At 36.4% G+C, this 25434-nt stretch overlaps 1 protein-coding gene across 9 annotated transcripts in view; it reads right to left on the bottom strand.

Annotated features, from left to right (window-relative positions):
- The window catches only part of VPS13B (vacuolar protein sorting 13 homolog B), a 459486-nt gene that overhangs the window by 371165 nt on the left and 62887 nt on the right, over positions 1-25434 (bottom strand). For all 9 annotated transcript variants that reach the window (XM_084510475.1, XM_084510471.1, XM_084510472.1 and 6 more), the window contains 6 exons: positions 22825-22962; positions 21371-21458; positions 17223-17414; positions 16415-16584; positions 12135-12329; positions 10546-10670 (listed from right to left, as the gene is read on the bottom strand). In XM_084510475.1, the coding sequence (XP_084366601.1) occupies positions 10546-10670; positions 12135-12329; positions 16415-16584; positions 17223-17414; positions 21371-21458; positions 22825-22962 (908 nt within the window). The remainder of the gene's footprint in view (positions 1-10545; positions 10671-12134; positions 12330-16414; positions 16585-17222; positions 17415-21370; positions 21459-22824; positions 22963-25434) is intronic.

Genomic DNA, 25434 nt, shown 5'->3' with positions numbered 1-25434 from the left:
ATATAGATTTCTATCCAATACGGTCTTTTGAAATTGCACTCACCATTTTGTTTTTAAGTCAAATTACCTTTCCTATTTCCAGGGAAGCTGCAAAATTTGGCAGCTCAAATACAAATTAGTTACCTCCTAATCAATTTATTTCAAAAAAGGCAGAGATATTAAATTTTCCATTCCAGTCTATTAAGGATTTCAAATCTCAGACTCTTTTTCTACCCCAATGTTGCATGCAACTCCTACCTTTGTTATTTCTTACATTTTTTTGGAAATTGTCATACATGTTTGAAGATTATACATATATTACTTGAGAAATAACCTGAAATACATGTACGCCCCAGCTCATGGTCTCTATGTGGAAGACATTCCCATCTGCCAGAGCACAGATGACCAGAGCTATGACACTACCCTGTATTCTGGAAACACCAGAAAAACTGTAGTCCAGAGTCCTACGTTATGGGGAAGAAAAGTGGCTACCCCATAAATCCGATCCTTCTCCAAAAGATGCAGCTGTGAGGATTTCTCACGAATGCAGATATGGGGAACAGAGGCTTTGTTTTCTTCTCACCTGAAGACATCTCCTCGATTAAGGACAAAAGCAAGTCTTGCAAGCTAGGAACAGTGGCTTGTGAGAGCTGAGATGGAGGAATGGAAGCAGAAAGGATTGAAAAGTAGCCTCTTTCTGGGGAGCAAGGGTGAGAAACTGCTTTGAGCAGGAGCAGTCACAAGGACAGATCCACAGACTTCACTGTCTCACAAAAAGGGCCACAAGAAGGGCCACAGTTTTATCCTCTCCTCTCAGGTTTCATCAGATATGAAGACAAAAATCAGGGGGGTATAACAGACCTTGGATGAAGGAACAAGCATGAAGAAAAGATATCAAAAAATAAAATATTTTAAAAAGACAGAGAAAATACAAAGGAAGAGAAACATCATTTGAGTATTTCTAACAAAATGCCCAGAAGAACATAAGGAAAATGCTCAAGTGTAACCTCCCGCAGATGCTAACACACACATATCCCTTACCTGCCCTCCCTTGCAAATTTCTCACATACACCATTCTAGAATGTCTTAATTCACCTCTAAGTAGCCATATGAAAATTGGTTGAAACTGGCAAAAACGTGACCAAATCTAGGCAACTTTGCCTAGTTAAGATATTTTCTTGAAGATTAACAGTTGCAAAGTTGTCAAAAGCTGGTCCGCAGCTCTCTGAGAGAAGCCCAAAAGTACCTTTTTGTTTCCACTCTGAAAAGTTTAAAGATCTTGGAAATTAACACTGTTTTCAATTCCCTGCCAAAGAGTCAAGCAGAACACCAACTTCAAGTAAGCACTAAGAACTGACCTAAATAAGAAACTTTGTCCAAAGACACAAGCTGGATTTTCTGTGTATTTCTTCTGCTAAACACTTCTGCATATTGCTTATTTTGTTGCATATCAATGATCTTTTGGTGGTAAAAGATGCGTTTACAGTGAGAGACAAAGGGCTGCTTGAAATTCTGGCAAATTTTTTATAGTTAGATCGTGAAGGTCAGAGAGGTAAGAAGGTACATGTCCACATTAGCTATAACAAAAGGCTTCAAAATATTGCATTGAATGGAGATGCCAGAAAGTACACCAGGCTAGAAGAAGCAGTCATATTTCTGTATTCACAGGCAGCTACTGAACTCCTCTGAATCTCTGAAGACAAACAAATGCACCTAACTCTACTCTTCTTTGCCTGCAAGTAACCCATAGCCGCTTCTAATTTCCTTTAAAATAAAAGATACAGCAACAAAAGGAAGTTGCTGGAAGGCAGAAGGGGTGTTTTGTTTTTTCCATTACCAGAAAAGCCTTTAACGTAGTGAAGGATGGATCACAGGCATCATCAACAGCAAGGGCAGGGATGAACAAGGTGTGTTAATGCTCCATGTACAAATAGTGCATCAACGGCAGGAGGAGTATAAAGGGTATTTCAATTATATTGTAGGCTCATTAATTAGTAACCTCAAAAGAATTTTTAAGTATTTCAGAAGCTATTTAAAGCAAAACATTAGCTTGTTATGATAAATCTCAGTAAATGCATAGTACTAAGAAGGTTTAGATTTAACAGTAGTTGTAGTCTGTGAAGTACAATCTCATGCACTGATTCCAGAATTGATTTTACATTACGCCCTCTCAAAAGCAAGATAAACTTGGAAGCAGATTCTATGGACGTAGGTTTTTTTATGCATTTAGTTTTGTTCAATCCACTCTGAAAGTCTCAAGTCCATGTCATGAGTCTTAAGACCACCAAAATAATCACATACACTCACGCTGAAGAAAAGATGCTGCCAATAAAACACAGCATCAGAGAAACGGTTTCTTGCTGTCATGTATGTGCACAGCCAAATCTAAAAGAAAAGGTGAGTACAGTTACTTCCAAAGCAAGCCACTAAGCCATTGACAGCACTGAATATCAAAGGAATATTCTAATCATGCTTACCAAATATATTTCCTTCTACTGAAATATTTATTTAGTCATTAAACTTAAAATAAACGCAAGTAAAATATCAGCAAACAAAAATAAGTAAAAATTTACTTTTAAATCCCTTAGATTTTTCTTAAAAACACACATTGTACATGATTTCTAATGGATAAAAATTCGGATTATCATGGTTATCAAATTCATCTGAGCCTGCCCCATTAACATGCCTACAAAAACAGGTACATAATTTAAAACTTGGGATTTTCAGGTACCTTACTCCAGGCAGAACTGAAGCCTACCATCCCAGGCAAGCTCTACAGAGGTGAAGAAGGACATACTATGGCTTTTCCAGCAACACAATAGCACTCCATAATCATAATGAAGATAACCGTAAAAAGTTAAAAATGGCAATTCTATACAGCTTATTCAATAAGAAAAAAAGTGTATAAACAGCACTTGTGTGAAGGAGGCTTATTTGGTACACAAGGTGAATAACAGCATTTCAGCAATATAATTCTACAAGGACTATATGAGAAGTCTTAATGCTTGAAAAAGTCAATCTAATTTTTTTTTCAAGTTACAGAATTGAACAAGTACAAATTTCTTAAAACGGTGCTTTCATCCCTAATGATTCCCATGCCATTTTTCTTAAAAAGAAGTTGCAAAGAGAAAAGTGAAAGGGGAAAAAGTAACACTAAGGTACACTCCTTCAAAAACTTATGTAATAACCAACATTTGAACAGGTCTCGCTAGCAAGATGGCACAACAGTTGTGCCTCATGCCCTTAGTTCCAGCAGGCTATATCTTTATTAGCCAAGTAAACATGGCCAAGTGTCACCATCAGTAATGGTCTGTGACCATACATACTATTTACCTGTTAGCTTGCTCCCTGCCATAGTTTGGGGCCATGGCAGCTGACACTTTCAGCATTGCTTAGGCATTGTTTGAGAAGGAACCAACCATACCAAAAGCTCCCCACAGTCTGAAGCCTGGCCTCATCTTTCTTAGTTTTGTTTATTTTTTCCCCTTTTTGTGAGGGGAAGTGAAGGAAGCAATAGGTAGGTGTGTAGACTTAAACTGAGCCACAACAGGCCACTGTTTTCTGGAATGTTTTATTTAGTAGTTTAGACACAGCCTCAGAGATTTTATTTCTCTTCATCACTCAATGAAAGGAGGAAAAAAAAGGCATCAAATTGCAGGTAAAATTCTAGGGGAAAAAAAGGACAAGCACTGTGTGTAATAAATTGCTACTGATGGACCCACAGAGGCTAAAGTTGACACAGGTAATGCTCAAAGCCAGAATCACTGAAAATCCTCATCAGTTTTCTACAGATGGTGGTAACACTAAAAGAAACAACTTCCAAATACAACCAGAAAAAAAGAGTTTATCTTAGGGGTTCAAATTTTCTTCAGCATCAGTTCTACAGAACAGCACTTCAGCACTGTGACAGGAAGTTTTACATCTCTTGTGTGTCACAAGTAAAGCAAAAAGCAGCTTTAACCCTGAAAACCCTATATATTTTAACTGCATTCCTTTAACTTGTTCTTAGAACTAACGTCAGCAAATACTGCTGGCAACGGTTACTAAAACCAGGATAATGTATTCACCATGTGCAATCACTTTCCTTGGACAGATATTAGTTAATAGGCTTAATTTATTTTCAATGAAGAGCCTTGACAATTAATTAGCCTAAATAATTGCACTAGAAACACTACAGATGACCAACCTTTGCAGTCAGCTTGGCTGATTTTCCTCCTCACAGAGGATACTGAAAAACACAACTGCTTCCAATTTACATTGATTAAAAGTTCACTTTTAACAGATTTGCTGAATGCTGTCTGCCACATCTGCTGAGAAGCAGTAACTTTAGATCTGGACTTGATTTTAAAAAAAAAGAAGTTAAACTTGAGGTTTCTAACTGAAGTTAATTTGTAGTCTCAGTAATCAAGCTGTGAGTCATGTGGCAGAGTGCAAAACCCCTGCTGGACAGAGGGTCCGACTTGGGAACTGCCTACAAGTCTTTCCAGAAGAGCACAGCTGAAAGCGCCACAAAATGTTTGTGTTGAACCTTCATACATTGATATCAGTGAAGATTTAAAAAATATTCCACAGCATTAGCAAAAATTCCTTCAGCATCTTCATCCTCATACACCAGCACAGCCTACTTATGATTTTATAATGAAAGAGATGTTATCAGTGAAAGATCATCCTCTTGTCAAAACTATTCACCACCCTAGAGTGCTGTTCACAATTAACTCTGATATATTCATAACCTACTCCTCCAACAAAGATGCAGAGCCACAGTGAAAACACCTACCAAAAAAAAGAGTCTGATTTCCTATTATGGGTCTTTTATGCATTTTCTAGGTGATGGCATAGAAGTGCATAAAGCTGAAGTAACTCAGTGTACCGCCGAGGCTGATTGTTCACATCTGAGGCAATTTGACACAACCACCTCTTCAGAACCCAGGAGAATGCCTGTTTCTGTCAGTTCTTGCACAGCCCACATCACTGGCATATCTCAGCAGTTCAAGCAGGTTTTCACACGTGCTGACTGACTCACATGACTCCGTCTGCGCTGTCCCATACGCCGATGGCATCTGTTCAGGCATGCAATCTCAGAGATTTTCCGTTTCGAAGGATACCCTGAATTTTCATCTGGCAGTTAGATCCAATTACTGACATAACTAATAGTCACAACCGAATGCTACGAAATGAGTTTCATGTGTTTTCAACCTGTTTCTGCTTCTGACCCAGGAACTGAGCATGCCCCTCAACTGCCCATGTGAAACATAATCCACGTTCAATCTAAATTGACATTGCTCTTGATTTACTGTGACTAGTCAATAAAGCAGGCTGCCAAATTCAAGACCCAAGCGTCAATTTATTGGAAAACTTCCTGGATTTATGATCTAATGTTCACAGTCTTTGGATATCTGCCTCTGTGTTTCTTGCCAGCAAGGTCCACTTGCCTCTTACTAGCACACAATTGCACCGAACTGGACAATGGCTGCATCTCACAACCCTCCAGCTCCCAAACCTACTGAAATTTCTAGTTCAAAGCAGCATTACTCCACTGGACTTGCCCTGCCAAAAGGTTTCAATTAGTTCTGTAACAATGAGAGTTCACCTGATCCCCCCTTACACACTTTTAATCCTCTCTTTAGCATGCCGCGAATCCTATGAGGTGCCATCGTCATCACAGTAGTACCTTGCTGGTAAAGGCCACAACAGCAGGAGCTAATTTCATTGCTTAACAACCTCTTACCATTAAACAAGGCAGATCTTCATCCACCACATTACTGGTGGATCAGCATGAATTGCTCTCGCTCTGGTCAATTCATTGCAATACCATTAAAAGTACACAGGTTTTTCAAGATGACCATGAAGGCACACGTGAGCAGATGCAAATTATAACTTACATTGAGGCTTGTAATGCCCTTACTGGATACTGTAAGGAGTCTACCGATGATGAATTCTGCTAAAAACAGTTGTGTGGCACACCACTACATGGCTTTGATTAAGCTAGGGATGTTTGCCTTGCTGGGAGGCAAACAGAAATAAAGTCATATAAAGATTAAAACACTTGCAGCGAAGGTTCAGCAGTACTCTAAGCAGCAGTAACACAAGGTCTTCAGAATCTTCTCGTATTTTGTAATGTTTAATATTAAGTTATAAATTTAAAAAGATAAAACTTTGTGTACAAAACATCTATTTGACATCTATATGGCAACAGAATCAAAACAAAAGCTAGAAATTAAGTAAAAAAAAAAAACTCAAAATGTAACAGGCTGCTGGCAAAGCATGTTAATCAATGTCCTGGTATAATAGTTAGCCCAAAGGAGGTTATAACCTAGCATGCCAACCTAATGCAGACGTAAGAGAATCTGGAGACATAGTAAATATTTACCTTCACAGGTAAAGCTGTGTTGAAATATTAAGAGCAGCTATATTAACATAAATGTTCTTAAGGCTTCATAAAAACAAAGTGTGTACACACACACACACACATATATATCGTGCATGAGGATAACTATATCTAGATTTCTGCAATCTTTCAGTATTTTGAGGACACACATTAATAAAATAACACTCTCAACACTAATCCTTAGCTCTAACAAGTGAAACAAGTGACATTGTTATCACTGGCAGCTGAGATGGCCAGCATTCGATGCATATAACTTTTAGCAAGAAAGCAAATCTTGCAGCTTTTGTCAGTAATGGACAGCTCTTCAATAAAAACATGGAAGGAAACAGAAGAAATACGAAGACAGTAAAATCTTCAAACCAGGTACAATGGGTCATATTTAGCTCTATCTCACTGCTAGCCTGGACAAATCTAAACTGGTTTAATGTTCAAGAAAGCTCCTAAGTCCTAGATTCACGTAATGAGTTTGTTCAGGTGGCTCCCTGTTCAAGATGTAATTAACTCCTAACTTGAATACTTTATCCAGGGGTAATAGTGTTCACTGCATGCAAATATTTCAGCACTCCTAATATTAGTTGTTTTTGTTTTTTTTTTTAAAAAACAAATTAAGCAAATCTCCAAAACCAATAGCTATTGCTCTGGTCTCAAAATAGGAAAGAAGAGACTCACTCTGAACCCTTCAAAACGAACTACTGGACTGAACTGAATGGAAAGGATATCGAGAGAAATCACATCACCCCAATTTATATCCTTACTCCACCATGTTTCAGGATCTCAAAGGCTGTCACAGACGGAGACAGAGACAACCTCCCCAGAACTGATAAAGGATGATGAGAGTCTAGAATGCTTGTCACTGGAAGGGATTATAGAGAATACCAACCCCAAAAAAATCAATTTTTTTTTTTTTTTTTACACACACAACTGGACCAATTTCTAGCTCATAAAACATATGGATGACACAGTTCAGAATTTATCCAAATACCAGAGAAACAAAGGCTATTCAAAATCAACATCCTTTAATGTTGTTAAGATTCTTTAAATGCACAATAAAGTAGTATTTTATGAGTGACAGAGGGTTGTAACACTGAACTGTCCTACCCTGAGTTGTCTCATCTGTTACTACAGAAATTGTAGCCAAAAAGAATGAAAGAAAAAAAAAAATCAACTAATTCCTCTCAAGATTTCTGTTTGGCCATAAACATTCTTGTCATTCATTCCGGGCTTTTAACCATATTCTGCTAATTCTCAGTTGTTTTTAGACATCCTCCTGAAAGCTTTGAAAGCTGCTTTACAATCTGGCATGCAACACTACATAAAGTAGTTGTAAAATATTGACATTAACATAGTATTTTGCATCTTGTTATGCTTGACAAAAGCAAAAGACCAGATGTTTTTACTTAAATATAAAAATAGATTAGGTATACAACAATTTAAAAGATGTCAAAGACCTAGTTAACTAGTGAGCTTGAGCAAATTTCTTTTACAAGAAGAAAGTGTATTAACTGAAATTAACACAGACATCAATCTAGCAAATAAAATGAAACAGCACTTTTCTTACACTAATGGTTGTTTAATGAAATTTACTGGGTTGATGTTGCTCAAATTTTATCTGTTAGAAAGTTAGCAATGTTTATCAGCTAAAGTTTTTAAAAATAAATACTACTGCAATATTTAATATACAATATGCATTTTGAGATTATTATATTGAAACTAGAAAAGAAAGCTATTCTACTGATTTATGTCAGAAATAAAGTTGAGATTTTCACTGCTAACTCAAAACATACTACCTGAGGGATTCCATAACAGTTCATAAAATGTCTTTGTTTTTAAAAGGTATGGTCTGTGGTATATATTTTCTAGCAAGAAATAGAAGAACACATGTAGCATCAGATGTGTGTGCTTTAAGAAACTCTGGAATGTGAAATCTAAAAATCCAAATAAAGCAGGTGGTATAATTTGGGGAGGGGGGGGAATGAATTTAAGTTTAATGACATTACCAGGTTATCCTACCAGACTAATTCTCACTCACTGCATGACTTCAATGAAGCTCTCAGTCTTCATGCTGATTTCGATTTAGTTCAAGTGCTATTTGATGCATTTCATCTGGAGTTTTATTCACTTCAAACTACACTTCATTTAACCTGGCTGCTGCTGTACTCATTTGTTTTTCTACTTTATTACCCGCAAATTGGTGTTGCTTAGTTTAGATAAATTGTTCGAATGAATTAACTTTATATAATTATTTCACACTGTTAATAAATAAACAACCTTTAGAAAGATCTCATGTCACAGAAGAAAAACGAGAAAGCTGCTATGAATTTTATCTTTTTTTTTTTTTTTTTTTTTTTTTAAAGAAAATACTCTAGCAGTGGTCTCACAAGATCTTCTAATAAATGCTGATAGATTATTTGCTATTTTAAGGCAGTAGCATTGCCCCCACTCCTTCAACTACTGCCTGTTTTTATTTTTCCATGTTATGAGTCTACCTGTTTTTAGTCTACCATACTCCATTTTCCAGCTGGGCACACATCATAATGTGATGGGGGGAGTGGGGAGGGAGAGACCATGAGACAAAAAGTGATGGCAAGCATACAACAGCGCGTGTGTGACAGAGCACAGGAAACCAAGCATGAGCAAGACATTGAGTGCAGTAAGTGCAAGCACATGCAAAAGACAGCACACGTGCACTCACAAGAAAGCACCAGGACTTCAATACCATGAACTTGTCAGACAAAGTATTTTTCACCCATTTTTCATCTCTAAAATAATAATTTTCCACAACTACCCACAGGTCTCACAGCATACTACATAAACCTAAGTTTGCGTAACACAAATTTATTTCAATGGTATACTAATAAGAATCACAAACCAGAATTAAATGTTAAATGTCAGTTAGTTGTCAGCTGTCAATCCTACCAGAGTCCTAAGGTGCTCTGATTACTAAGTGCTGATTATTGGTTATCCTGGTTTATTTATTTATTTACTTTAGCAAAACACCACAACAACACAGCAATTCATTTGAAGTGGTTAGTACTCTTACAATTTATTGATGGAAAATATGAGAAAGTCAATTAGGCTGCTACCACCTGGTGGTGTTCTGATTATGCTAAAAACCTCTTATATTTAAGCATGTTATCAAGGCTTGTAACAGAAAACCTAATATATTCTTAATATAGAACTAAGGACAAACTCACTAGTAGTCCTTTTTTTTTTTTTTTCTTCTTTTAAATAATCCAGTAAGCTTTCACAAACAAATCACTATGACAAATCAGCAACACAATGCAGAATGTTTGAAGCCAAAATATTTAACAGATTACCCTGCTTGCCTGTTATCTTATGTAAGATTCCTCATAAGGATTTAGTCATAAAGAAGTATTAGAGGCAGCTACTGCTCAAAATGAGGGATAAAGAACAGTAATGACTTGTCCAACACACTGGCAAAATGCATTTTCTTGAAAATATTTTCAATAAACACAATTCATAAATGATAATAGAACAAAAAGAACTATTATACACTGACATGTATGATCACAATATTTAATTTGTAGAGATAAATTTAAATACTGAATTTCCATGTCATTACAGTACAAAATAAGATATTTTATGTAGGTGATTTCATAATAAAGCAAAATTGTTTTCAGAATGAAAATATTTGCTTTTAAAATCTGAACTAGTACTAGGAACTTAATAAATGATCACAATGCTTAAAATACTTTAAACCATAACAAAAATCATAAATAACTGTCTAGTAGAGACAGTTCTTGGGGAGGGGATTTTTTTTTTACTTTATTTTTTAGCTTTGTTGAGTTTAAAACAGACCTGACAGTTAAACCTATGAAACTTTCCATCATTATGTAACTTTAGCTTTTGTATCCACCCAATGAAAAATGGAAATTGGTTCACAGGATTCCTACAAGGTCTAAAAGAAATCCATTTACTACAGAGTTTTCATAGACTCTTCTCTCAACGGTCTGAAATTCTGATTAACAGGCATCCTTACAGAAGAAAGTATTAATGGCAACAGACTTAATAGTAGAATGTGATAGAAAAGACAAAGAGAAGTTTAGGGAACTATATATACATGTATATACAGAGCTTGAAATTTTTAAACCATTCATTATAAACTCAGAAGTAGTTGAGTACATTACTTAAATACACCATACATCGTTCATACTCACCAATATTTTGGAAACTTGATCAGCTTCCCATAAAGAGCAGTACTGAAAGAGGGAATAACTGGAACAGGGAAGCAGTACAAGCCTTTACTGTCCAAAGAGGTCAGTGCTGCCTGAAAACCAAATACCTGAAAAAAAAATCAGCTGGTCAGCATATACTATCACAACTAGAACATTTCAAATTATTTTTATAACATAATATATAAATCAATCTTTTGAAAATGTAAGCAATAAATGATTTATTTTTTTTTTTAGATTATTCCTTTTTGCCCAAATAACCAAGAAGTTCTGACTAACTTGTCTCCAGTAATAAAATAATATCCCAATAGGAATAAGTAACAAATATTTTCTTTGATCAAAAAATCTCATTAAGTATGGTCTGCTGAATTGTTTAAAAACTATCAGTTAAAATGCATTATTCAATATCATGTAAATCTATAAACTGCACATAGTCTTTCATTTAAAGAACATTTTTTGTCATTACAACAACAATGGCCTAAAGAAGTGATATTTAAGGAAATAAGAAAAAAGCTTTGCAATTTATCTTCTCAATAAGAGAATCTAGAGAAAGGTTCATTACAATTGTACTCTATGAATTTTCCCTGTTCAGTATGGAAAATGGACAGTTGTAACTCTTAAAATTGTACTCAACATTTTGCAAATGCTGATCAAACAGCTGCTAAAAACTTCTTGAACAAGAAGTCCCAAAAAACTGAAAAAACAAATAGATGAATTGCGATATAGTTATCCCAATCACTTTCAATGTGATGGGAGTAAACATGTCACCCAGAGAACTGAAAGCTTGCCACATAATTTTGGGATCGTGTTTGTGATTTATATACACTGTAAGATTTCATTATTAACGTTTTTATTAAGATATCAGCACACAAGTGAAGAGCTAACTGAAAATTTTAGCAAAATTAACAGTAGTACATATTTGCATTTAAGTAGCACTCAAAAGCCTTTCAAACTGCCAGAGCACAAAGCTCATCCTAAAAGCCTTGGAGGCCAATTTTAAAACTCCTCTTTATTTTTCATTTTCTCATTCTACTATAACCTCAGCAGATGACAACTTAATTTCAAAGCTTCTTAAAATTAATTCAGCCTAGCAGTAAGAACTGTTCTCATAAAGGATCTTTAACTGAGAACATTTTGGCAATAGCCTGCATACTCCATTATGATGGTTTTGCTCTATCAGTACAACTAAAAAACTATGATTTTTCCTTATAACCTATCAAACTGCTAAGTGTAAATCACTGTAATCTACATATTCTATGACCATTATCCTAAAATAACAAAGGTTTCCTTCCAAATTATTTTAACTCGATCTTGCCACAAAGACCTTGGGGTTTCCATCTGTATTGTTGCATTGCGAAGTTCTCTGTTCATGTTACAGAACATTTAGCTCAGCTCTGAAGTAGCAGTCCCAAATGACAATATTCTGCAAGATGTATTTAGTTTGCATGTCCTTTTAGATAGGTTGAAAACATTCTTCCAAGAAACTTAACTGTTAACATTTAGGATTATCCACACTTGCTTTAACATTTTCTCAGCATACTGAAGTAAGAAATAGATCTCGAGATTCCTTTTACCTTCAGATAGCAGTGTGAGTAACAGTAATGAAGAAGGTTATCGGACAGCTGGCTGAGGCTGCTGACCATGTGCACCAGTTGCTCAGCATACATTGGTACGGAGTGCTCCAGGTTAATTTTATCCACCAGTATTCTCACAGAAGGTAAAGGCCGCAGGGGCTGGAAGCTTGTAGTATTTAGCAATCCGCTTAAGTTCTACGGAAGAGGGAAAAGCATGCAACTATTACGTTTATATTCTATTATTTATACATTTTTACATTTCTTACATCTTTTTCTCTCAAAATACACACACACAAACGAATCTACATGTAATAAATTCTTTACTGCTTACTACAGCATTATGATAAAAATAACAGGAAACCTTAAATATTTTCAAAATAACTTCTTCCTCTGTGTTAAAAACTTAGCCTTTACGTCTAAAATTTTCATCTGTAATTCTATTAAGCATCAGTGTACAGGTGTTGGCAGCAGAGCAGCTGCAGGGGTGGCCTCTGTGAGGAGAGGCCAGGGCCACCCCATGCCGGACACAGACGGTTCCAGCCAGCACCACCACAGAGCACAGCTGAGGCCAGCAGCCAAGCTGGTGGTGTCTCTGTGTAAAAGTATTTCAGAAAAGGCAAAAAACACCACACAAGCTGAGAAGAGTGAGGAGAAAAAGAGTTAGAAGCAACAGCAAAAACAGCAACATTAGAGAAGAAGGACATGGAGGGGGGTGCTGCAGGCACCAGAGCAATCATAGAATCACAAAATGGTTTGTATTGGAAGGGACCTTAAAGATTATCTAATTCCAACTCCCTGCCATGGGCAGGGACACCTCCCACCAGCCCAGGCTGCCCAAAGCTCCATCCAGCCTGGCCTTGAGCACCTCCAGGGATGGGGCATCCACAGCTTCTCTGGGCCACCTGGTCCAGTGCCTCACCACCCTCACAGTGAAGAATTTTTTCCTTATATCTAATGCAAATCCACCCTCTTTCAGTCTCAAGCCATTACTCCTTGTCCTGTCACTCCACTCCCTGACAAAGAGTCCCTCCCCAGCTTTCCTGCAGGCCCCCTTTAGGCACTGGAAGGTTGCAATAAGGTCTCCCCAGAGCTTTCTTCTTCTCCACCCTGCAGTAAGCGTCCCTGCTGCAGCCCACCAAGGACCCTATGCCAGAGCAGATGTTTTCTGAAGAACTGCAGCCCATGGGATGGACCTACAATGGAGCTGGGGAAAAGTGTGAGGAAGCAGGAGTGGCAGAAAACTGTTATGGACTGAGCAAAACCCCCCTTTCCCCATAGGTGAGGGAAAAGAGGCAGAAGTATCAGGAATGAAGGAGTGAAGGTAAGCCAGGGAGAAAAAGGGGTGGGCGCTGGGGGGTGTGTTATTTTGATTTTTGTCTTTCCCACCACCCAGATCTATTTTAATTAGCAATAAATTAACTTAATTTTCCCCAAGTCAAGCCTCGTTTTGCTCATAATGGCACTTGGTAAAGTGATCTTCCCCCTCATTATCTTGATCTACCTTCCCTGCCCTGTTGAGGAGGGAGAGTGAGAGAGCAGCTGGGTGGGCAGCTGGCAGCTGGCCAAGGTCAACCCAAGAATATGCTAAGTCAAAATATTTTATTCTATAAAATGTTTACTTTTTGTCACTCCAAAGAGAACTGAACGGTTCACCGTACTGAAGAGTTCACCGTACTGAACTCATGCTGATCTAACCTTTTACGTGGTCATATACTACACGTTCAAAATCATGCCAGCTGTCTCAGGAAAAAAAAAAAAACGCAGCTCCAAAATATAAATATTGCAATTTTACACATCCAACTCTATTTTTCATAGTATCCATTGAAATGGAGTACTGCGTCTAGTACAAGGAAGACGTGCATGGAACAAAAACTCACTGGAAGGCTACCAGGGGCCCTGGAGCACATGAGCTCTGTCTCGGGAGAGACTGAAATAACTGGGGTTGTTTGGCCTGGAGATGAAGAAAGGGAGATCCCACTGCTTTATACAGCTGCCTACTGGGAGGGTACAGAGAAGACTGAGCCAGATTCTTGTCAAAGGTGTACTGTGAGAGAAATTACAACAGACAGAAGAAACACAAGCAGCTCCCATCCAAGCAGGTACACGGGAAAGCTTGTTGTGAAATCTTCATCCTTGGAGCTATCTGGCACTTGGCTGGACAAGCCCTGGAACATCCTGCTCTAACAGGACTTGCTTTAAGCAATTGGTCTCCTAGAGATACTTTCCAGACAGCTCTTCCAATTCAAATTACCCTGGATTCATTTCTTTAAACTTCAAAATAGGACATTAGGTCAATACATGTATCAGTTTCAATCTAGAAGGTGAAATTATTATTTTCAACAGGCTTGCCTTCACACAGGAAATATAAATTGAAACTTCAAATAAAAAAAAATAGTAACCAAAAAAATCACTTGAGTTGAACTTGTTTTCCTCAAACCTACAACAGAAATGGGGCTATTTTCCCATTGTTAGAAGGCCACCTTTCCATGTACGCTAGACTAGAAGCAGCACAATCCCAAGCTGAAAGGAAACAATGCTTTCAATTAGAGATCTGGTAAGGTCCCATTTTCTAAAATTAGCTTATGTATGTATCCTAATGCGTCAAGAGGTAACGGTTTTGTCACCTGTTCACTCATTGCAGCCAGAACAGATAAGCATGTCTAAATTGAAGAAAAATACACACATGCCTTAAGTATACTCAGTGAAGAAATGAGAACACTTGTAGAACACAAATGTTATCTCAATTTCAGACAAGAAATTGCCAGTTAAAGAAAGGCTGATACAAGAATTATTCACTAATTCTGGAACACAATTTGAATGCCAATTGTTGAATATTTAGCATAGAAAAGGACTTCATAAATAAATGCCTAACTCTCACTGCTTTAGTTGTAACAACAACTTCTGAGAACTTCTACAAGATACATCCCACTAAAATAAACAAAACACCTCATCTGCAAGACAGACAACATGCAGTTAGTAGCCCCTTGTTAAAAATGCATTGGAAGTGTTTAATATCAGACGAAAATTCATGGAAATTTAACTCAATCGATTCATTTTTAAATTCCAGCCTCTTCTTATCCTTTCTGCTTCTGCAGCCAGATGTAAAGCTAACAGTAAGTATTGATTAAAAAAACACTGATTCATCCCTATAGTATGCTGATTTCATGCACAGAGGAAGAAGGAGTCCTGTAGGAATAAAAAACATACAGGATTCTTTGGCTGAAATTACACTGCGTATATCCAAAAGATGAAACAAATTCGGGCTTTTAGGAAATTTAATTTCTGGCTCTCTTTCCAAGACAGTCACTTTACAAAAATCTTAATTGTGGGCTTTTTGTTTTTTGCAAGTGGGCTTTTAACAGTTTAGTTAGAATAGACCCTTCAAGATCATCTTGTCGAACTGCCTGACCACTTCAGGGTCATTCATTTCCTATATTTTATAAGCATGCTTTTCCTGTACCTTGTTCGTTCCCAGCATTTTCTATCCCCAAAGACCCCTCTGATCAACTCTACATCCAGATCAGAAGTTCTCCTCATATTCATGCTGTCTTGAACATTCAGAGGGATCGTTAACAATCACAACAAAAACTGATTCCCCGCATAGTTTAAGTGACTAGATCAAACATTAGCTATTAATGGTAAATTGTGTAAAGTCTTGAAGGTATCCCAGCTAGGTCTTGAACACACAGAGCTACACGTTATGCTGTGAAGTCTTTATAAAGACTATGTAATCAAAGATTTCTGATTTGACCAAGTATGGGAAGACATGAATGGCAGAATCACAACAGGTACCCTTCTGATTCAAAAGCTTTCTAAAAAAAAAAAAAAAAAAAACCTTTGAAGTCATAGCTACTTCTTTTTAAGTCTGATGACCAAAAGCAACACAAAACTATTCTACGACTTTTTTTTTTTTTCCCTCCAAATGTTATTTTCCTACTACTACATGCCTTCAGTTTTAACAAGTCTATCTAGGTAACACACACACCATTCATCTTACATACCTGTAGAGAAGGCTGGCAGGCAGCAAACTAATTGGAAACTCAGTAATATATATAGCACATAGAATAACAGTTCAGTGAGAAAATTATACAGTTCCACCCCAGGATAGGCAGAGTTTCAATTTTCAGTATTTCTCATGAAGACAACAGTCAGAGATGAACCTAGGCCTATTATTAAGGCAATGTGTTTGATGCTACAACTTCACATATTTTAGCCTTAAAAGTTCTATGAAATAGCACATGCTGATATAAAGAACTGAGTAAGCATTGGCGAGTACATACCTTCTCACCCATTATTACAGGCATCAAGTGGTCTAGTAAATTGAATTCTGCCACAGGGATTATAATTGTACACTTAAGAATGGTGAATGTTGTGAGTCGAGTGGGAATGTATTCCTCCAATGATGCCACTTCTTCTGAGCTTGGCACAGTTCTATTTCCATCCATAAGATCTAAAACAAACCAAGATTACATAAGTCTGACTAAAATACCTACCTCCCACAGTGGCTTTTTCAGAAAGTTAGGAACTAACAAAAAAGTAGAAAGCAATTTTTTTTTGCCCCTTCATATTTAATACATATAATAACCAATGTTTTACTATAAACTGGTTCTACATAAGGCTAAATGTAATGGTAACTGCACTGTCCTTACTTTGAAATCCAAGTTTTGAGTGTGAGAAGACTGTACAGCTCTTTCTCAGTTTCATACAAGAAACTCATCCTAACAGTTTCAGCATAGCTTGTTTCTATTCATTTTCTTCCCTGTATAAGTATTATTTCAAACACATAAATGCATTCTTTCTTCTCTTAGACTCCAAAAATAAGCTAAAGTTGTCAATGAAATAAGCCCTCCCACATAAAAGACTTGAATCAAGTGGCTTCAGATTGTCTGAAATTGCATTAGAAGTATAGCCAGCATTGATGGGGATAACACAATGTTTCATTTTTATTTAAATTTTTTGCTCTTTGGACTGGCAAATTTAAAGATTAACTACTTGGAATTTGCAATTTCAAAAGCACTGAAGTTAGTCTGCTTTAATTCTGTATATTTGTGTACATGTAACATGCATATAGGCAGGCAACGTGCAAACCTGGCTTGGTTCTGCTATATGGCTCATATTCGTGTTCCAGAGCACACACTATCATTTTCATTATCCGGTGTACAGCACTGCTATCCAATCGGAGATTGAGTGGACCCACGATGAGGCTTTTCGTAGACATCTCCTGAACATTTCCAAAATCTTCACTCTTTACTGATGAAAGGTCTTGTTGATTCCCAGAAACTACAAGAAGTTATATAAACAGTAACAAATTACACCAAATAACCAGACATAACAAAATTGTAACTGTCATCTACTTTTGTTTCAAATCCTGTGATCACAGACTTACACAGAAAATACAACAATGCAAACTGAACACATTAATACACTATGACTGTCTTAACATATTCTTTAAACAAAGACTATTCCTTTCTGATGCTGAACAAACAGGACAAGTTTTTGCCTCAACAGCACACACAGTATAACCTAGTCAATGAGGGACCTTTTTATTGTGTCTGTATCTTTCAAGCCTGGGATTCTTTAACAATATCCAAACTTTTTGTGGAAACTTCACCCCAGGTGCCAGTGACAGCTGTGCTGTTCAACACTTTTTAAACCAGACTGACAATTGAAGATAAACCCTTCCTTCCATTCAGTGACGAGGTAAAGCATGGGCAGGGAGAATGAAAACTTCTTTAATCATCATGTCTCAGACAATTTTTTATAAGGACCACCACAGGGATAAAAGGATTGTTAAGTCTCTGCATCAAAAGATCTATAACCTTGGTGTTCAAAATAGCTACTAGTGTACCAATTGAAGTAAAACTATTATTTTTCTGATATAAATGTAGGATAATGAAGTAGACCAAAATCACACATTCAGTGTATATAGGCAATCTGTCAGCTATAAAACAGTACGTTTACATTTCTCTTAACATGTTTTATTTTAAATTCTTCAGTTAAATTATGCAAATTTCAGACACTTAAGTTTTCCTGTTGCATATGGCTTGTAAAAAAAAAAAAATACCTTCACCCCTCAAACACTTAGTTTGCAAAATTTCACTTTTTTTCTCTTATAACTCTTATAATTTTGGAAGTGTCTTCATTGTTTTGGTAAAAGCACTAAATATTTAATGTCTTGCAAACCATGACAAATCAACAGTGACAAAATAAGCATCAAGATTAAATGGATTTTCAAACCATTTAATAAGAAAAAAATCTAGGATTTTTTTATCAGCATTTCTTCTGATTCTATCTTGTATCCAGTTCAGATGAACACTATCAGTAAACATAACACAAAAAAAACAAAGCCAAAAGGCTTGAAAAGTAATAATAGCCTAGTTTTTCAATTAAAAAAAAACTCATTTGCACTTAACTGCTTGTATATGGATAATATACTGAAGTGACAGACAAACCAATTTATGGAAAAGCTATATTTATTTATAAATGAGTGCAAAAGAACGAGAGTAGAAATTCCATCAGTTCTAGCGAAGTCAGTGCTTACAGGCAGGTTGCTTTTTAAACTTCACAGATGCATAAAGGAAAATCAGGTTACCAATCACTGGGTATTCAGCCCCTCCATAAACCTTTTGTCTAATTCTAGTTGACAAAAAGCTTAAAATCAGAGTGCTGCAAAATAAACACGCCACCAAAATGGATAGATACGCATTATAAACAAAGTAACTTCAAAATTACACTCCATTAGGTCTGTAGGTCATGCAAACCAGTAATCAATGAAACTGATATACTACACAACATTTCGGTGAAATATTGAAATGCAAAGCAAAAAATAGAAAAATAAAGTTAGAGGGGAAAGACAGGAAGAATTTAAAAATAAAACTACTGTACATGACTCACTATCTTGTTTTTATTCAAAATACTAAAAGTCATTTATACATTTCTATAAGTGACAGATGAAACTCCTGAGGTTAATGTTATCCAGGAGGTACTTGTGGTTTAATCAGTAATTGTATGCTTCAGAAAAGGTTAAAGGGGCAAAGGAGGTGTCAAACCAAAATTGCCTCGATAGATAAAAATCTTACAGTCACAGTAACTGCCTCCCTATAATGTAAGCTGTGTTGTTTTTTTAGGGGAAAAATGGCATGCACTGATTGTAACTAAAAACATACTTAATGTCAAATAGAAATACTTAAATGTATAAAAAAGTATTTGTTTAGAAGCCTAAACCATATATTGAAATGTAGTAAGATTTATATTGTTATCAGAATTCTGAAGAATCTGTATATTCATTTTAAATGAGATAATTTACATTTGTTATTTGTTAATGATTTGTTCATGTTCTATTTATTAATTACCTACTTGGTGTTCGATGTGGAAAATCATTTAGAATACAACTAACACAAAATATCATCTGCTTTTCTGAGAAACAAGTATATTTGACAACTTACGGTTTAAAGTTCTTAATTCTATAGAGACAGCCAATATTTAAACTATTAATATAAAATTAACTACTCTTTTCCTTTATGTGGTCAAACAGCTGAAATTATAGGAATAACACTGAAATAAAAGCACCCAGGAAGGCTTGATAGGAAGCCAAGCTACATTTTCTGAGGTGTTTTCCTAGTAACTGATGCAGAAAATACATGTCATCCCCCTGAGAAAGGAAACTGGAAGAAACAAAAGAGAAACTAAGGAGAAGAAATCAGTCTGGTCTTGAACTAAAACTAAGAGCTTTTAAGTTGAGCAATTTCTGTAAAGAGTTAGTTACAGTCAGGAATAGTTATGTTTTAAGATTCCTTGTGTGTTCAAAAAAACACGGCAAAATACTACATATAATCAAATTTTCCTCATAATGAAATATCTATGCATATACAAATTTCAATACCAAAAGTCAAAAAAGATATGATGTTTATCCTGGTCTTCAACTTCTCTACATAAAAGTACTGTGTGCATGTACGTGGTTATTTCTTTATTAAAAACAGAAATACACTGCAGTAGAAGCTTGACTTCACGTATATTTTCTCAGCTTTAAATCACACGCATGGTAAGCAGACAGGAAAGCCTCAGGGCTGGGAAAGAACTGTTAAATTACCTAGTCTATCCCTCAACTATCGAAAGCAATGGCATCACTTATTTCTGTTTGCAAGCTTCAAATGATCCATCTTCTAGCCAAATTGGAAATTTCTTTCCTACTCCTTTTATATTAAACATGTAATTAATCCCAAAATCAAAACCATTAAGACCTCAGACTTCTCTTAAAAGATAAGTACAGACATAAAAACAAACAAAAAAAAGCTTCTGATGAATTGGGTTAGGTAGCAAGAACAAATAAAAGTTCAGTCAAGAAACAGCCAGAAGTTCCCAGACATCCATAGAGATGGTATTTGTGGTAATAAGTACACAGGTGGAGAAGAAATCATTACTTAGCCAGGAGGACTGCACAACAGCAGCTGTAGATGACAATGTGGGAGGATCACACCGCAATTCATTTTAAGAACACAGATATATGTATGTATATATACACATATATATATATTACTTATTGACATATTAACTCCTCTTTTTTTTTGTCACACAAAAGTAGACACACTTTCTGCATCGAACCCACTGTATTGCCTCAGATTTAGAAGGTAATTGATAGAAATCTCAAAAATGACTTCAAATTAGCAAATACGTGGCTTTGTATGGTTTAGACTAGTATTTGCTTACAAAAGTATTTGGGATATTTATATTCAAAGATTATTTCTCCCCGATGTCATCTCTGCAACCATAAATGCCACCTTCACCTATACTTTCAGATGAGTAATTCTAAAAAGGTATAATTCTCTCTTCCTTGCATTTTCTTCACAGGAGAAAATGAGAGTACTCAATCTTCTGTATCATGTGGATGATCAACATAATTCCAGGGTTTCTCAAAACATTTATTTTCCGAAGTCAGTAATAACAGTAACTTATTTAAAAGACATCATACTTCATGAACTTTACCACCGCTACATGAAAATTATTTTCAGTTTAGCCACTGACTGTAAAAGATCTCAATTACTTACGCAGAAAAGAAAGAATATCAATAAATCATCAATAAACAAAACAGCTAAACACACTGATGCGGATGAAACCATTTTAACTGTGAACCTGATGGCAAAGCTAAGGTAAGTTAGAGGACAGCTGGTCAAGGACCAGCTCTGTCTGAAGAGTCTTTGTTTCTATTATTTAACAGGGTAAACAAAGAAAAAAGGTACCTTTGCCACCAGTGCTTTCCATTGTGTACAAGTAATCCATGTAGAAAGCCCCAAACCTCTGCATTCCAGCTATCTCTGTGTACGTCTCCTACCAACAAAGCAAAGCAAACAAAGAAAACGTTGTATAAGGAAAGAATCTTGAGATTACCAACTGATAGGCTGGTATGAGAGAGATATATTCGTGTTTGGATTTGTGCATCAACACACGGAAAGGCTTATCAAAACAAAGGACAGAGGTTATCCCAAAGAATTCACCTTTCCGATAGGTAATGTAACTTCTATTTGAGGCCACACAAAGGCACATCCATAATTCCAGCAGACACACTGACCAATTCATCAATAACATCTAGTTAATTAGTACCTTTAATGGAGTAAATATTCTTCACTTGACCTCTTGCATCCAACATATCTGCCTAATTAACTACATTCAAAACTGAAGCTCATTTATTCTCATTTTTTACGGAATATGGTGTTTTTATCTTCAAACAGTAGTAATCTGAGCAAGACTTTATGTCATCACCAAGATTTATATGTAAGCTATTCCATTACTACACATGGAATTTGCTTCCCTACTTGCCAAACGATAGGCAAATCATAAAAGCATAGAAGGCAGCTCAAGTAAATCTTAAAGCTATGGACACCATTTGAGTATGTATGAGTGCTTGTTGTTTCAGTAATTAATTTCACTTTAAGGGAGTCTTCAGGGTTAGACTTCATCAGTAGTACTAAAAAAGTGGAAAAAATAAATTTGAAAGAAAATAGATATATTCAAAATTGTAAGTGGCTTTGCCAGTACAATTACACAGAGCACTTAACAGCACCTATGAAAACACCTGGAAAGGACCACCTTGGTCACTGCATACAGTCTTTAAAAGTCACAGTCAGGGAATAAAATTTTAATGCACAAGTTACAACAGACTATTCATGACTGAAAAGTTGTCTCTATCAAAGGCAGAATTAGCAAGGCTCCTAAGTAGAAGAATGTAAGAACAACACTCAAGAACACAGTATCTAAGAAAATGGCACTCACTGACAATAAAATTAACAAGTTGCCAGATCTGTTTTCCATGAAAGACTTTCTCAGTTTGAAAACCACAAAATAATTGTTTGGTTTAAACAAGTATATGTCAGTAAGCTCAACCTTTTGATAGCATTTCTGTCCTATCTGGCATTAATGCCTATCTAATAAATCTAATGCCTATTCTGGCATTAGATTTAGGTTTCAGAATAGGAGGGGTTTTGAGGTTTCTTTTGGACATGTTTTTGTTGCCTTTTTTTTTTTTTTTGAACACAAATAGTTTTTATCATTTTTTGGCCATCTGCAAAGTAAGATTCGGCTTAACATGACCAAGTGAAGCAAATCATTCTTCTAAGAGTATACATCCAAAAATCATTAGAGATTCATTAGAGAGCATTAGAAAATATTTTTGAAAGAAACAAAGTAATTCTCTGACCTTATGATGAGCTGCATCCAATATAAATTCTGCACGGATACTATTATTTTCTGGACTTCTGTAATCAAATAGTGAATTGGTAAGGTACGTCATCCCTTTTGCACTCAGATTTTCTCCACAATTAAAGAAGTAGGCCTCCTTCATCAAGTAGTCAAACATAATAACAAGGCAAGGGAGGAAAAAAAAAAGTCAGGTTAACAGAGCAGTTTCGATTCTGTCATAACACAATAATACCATGTCAGTCTATCAAGAGAATATGGAAGAGGACACCTCTGCTCCACTCACATATTTCATCATGAATAAACGTAAGACAATTAAAATAATTTTGGTTAAGTAATGCTGATGTTCCTGTCCACTCCCACCCCATTTTTAGGTTAATAGAAACAGCCTGGGCTAATAATGTACAACTAATAATAGAGAACACATACTAGCTTTGTTTTAACATGAATTTTAGATCATTGATGCTCTGAAATCTGCTCCATCCTTTTAACTGTACATTATCTTGTCACTCCATATTCTATTTCTCTGACTGACCAGTGCCTTTCACGTGCTTCATCTATTCTGTTCATAATAAGTAGTTATCTCAATGTATGACCCACTTGCTACTTGAATGTTCCTCTTTCTTCACCTGGGGTTTTACATGCTTTATTCTCCACATCCTAAATCCTCTGCCCTTCTAAAATCAACACAACCTTACTACCAGGAGTTATTCCTTCAAACAGGGAATATGTGAGAGATTGATTTTTGCCAAGTAACTAACCTTAAACAAGAGTATTGAACCAAGGAGCCAGTGGTTCAGCTATCTAGCAACACCAGTATATGGCGACACATCTGCCCTTCCAGTCATTCTCCATCAGTGAAACCAACACAACAGGTTGACGGAAAAAGGAGATGAAGGGGTCAATTGAAGGAGCCACCAGACTTGACAGGAACGAAAAGAGAAAGGGAGAGAGGATCCCGGACACTCACAACAAGGAGAGAGCCAGAGGGAGAGTTGCAAAAACACAACCAAGGAAATTAAGTTCCTCTTGTAGTTCCACTACAAGCGCTAGTAGAGCAACGTGGCCAATATCCAGAACTTCCCAAAGGACCACCGGGGAAAATCCTCCCAAAAATCGGGACATACACTTTTTCACCCAACCTACCCAATCAATACCTCACTGATTTGGGAGTAAGGAATGCGTGGGAGACCATGTCAAAGGCCTTGCTTAAGTCAACACATGTCCTGAATAGGGCTGTCAGTTCTTCCTCAGGCAGCTAGCTGCTTGGCCACGTAAGCACAGCCCACTACCAGGAAATAGGTTCCTCTTCTGCAGTTTTTGCATGCTGCAGTTTAAGATATGCTTCATATTTTACCTGTACTTTAGTACTGTCAGGAGTTTTTACGTTCATCCATGCTGGACTTCGGCCACACTTTATTTTTTTGCACATCAGAATGAGCTTCTTGTGCTTGAAGAATGCTGTCCTTGAAACTCAACCAGGTTTCTTAAGTCTCTTTGCCCATTTAAGCCCTATTCCACAGGATCCTGCCAAAACCTGCTCTTCTAAATCCAAAGGACACCAGCCTACTGTTCATCTTGCTCACTTCACTCATAATTTTCAACTTCACAGTCTCATCGTTCCTGCAGGCAAGGCTGCCATTCACTGTCAAATCCCCAGCCAGGTCTTCCTTGTCTGTAACAAGGCCGGCAGAGCATCTCTTACAGATGGTTCATCCTTGTCTCCCCAGACTGTTCTTCTGGCAATCCCTCTAACTACTAGTTACAGCATACCAGTTATATATTGCGTCCCACCACACTTCTGTGTTCCCCATGTTCTACAGCTATGTAAGGACACCTAAATCTTTTTTTTTTTTTTTCCTGATTCATGTATTTGTGTACAAACACTTGAGAGTGGATGACAAGCCATACTGCTCTCACAGGGAAAGTACAAGAATATGACCCAACAAACCATATCACAGTATCTATTTTCTAAATAACAGTATCTTTTAACTTAATGTACATTTGCTTTATATAGTTTTTGATATTCTTGGTTTTTCTCCTTAAAATACTAAGAATTTACAGAGAACTAATACCATGCTAACAGGTGTGTAGTTGGCTGATTTTGCTTAGATGTAGCTTGCCACTACAATATGGCACTGTTTTACCTATAACTCAACTAAAAATCCATACTATTAAATTTCATGCATCAGTTCACTAAATTTTTAAGAGTAGTTCATATGAATACCCAGGTTTGTCTTACTAAGCAATTTATGTTTTGCTTCTACCTAAAATACTGTAATTAATGCTCCTTCTCACTTCACACCATCAATGCTATTGAAAAATAAGGCAACATACTTGTTCACTATTTGAGTAACACCTCTATTATCCTTAGTGTATCACCTTCCTACTTTTTCCCCTCTGAACTTCTGTTGATTTAAGTACTTTCAAAAAATTCCAACTGTGATTTAATTTCCTATACAGAATGAAAGTATGAAAACATATATAATAATGGGGGGGATAAGTGGGGTTGTCAAAAAAAAAATAATCTTATGTTTCACAGCTTCTCACTCTTAGATGTTTGTCATCTTTTCAACCCTAAGGATAAGGCATTGAGTTCTATATTCCAGTG

Source organism: Aythya ferina (genome assembly GCF_964211825.1).
Source record: "Aythya ferina genome assembly, chromosome: 2".
In the NCBI taxonomy this organism is placed as follows: domain Eukaryota; kingdom Metazoa; phylum Chordata; class Aves; order Anseriformes; family Anatidae; genus Aythya; species Aythya ferina.
This window is presented reverse-complemented; position numbering and strand designations above follow the sequence as displayed.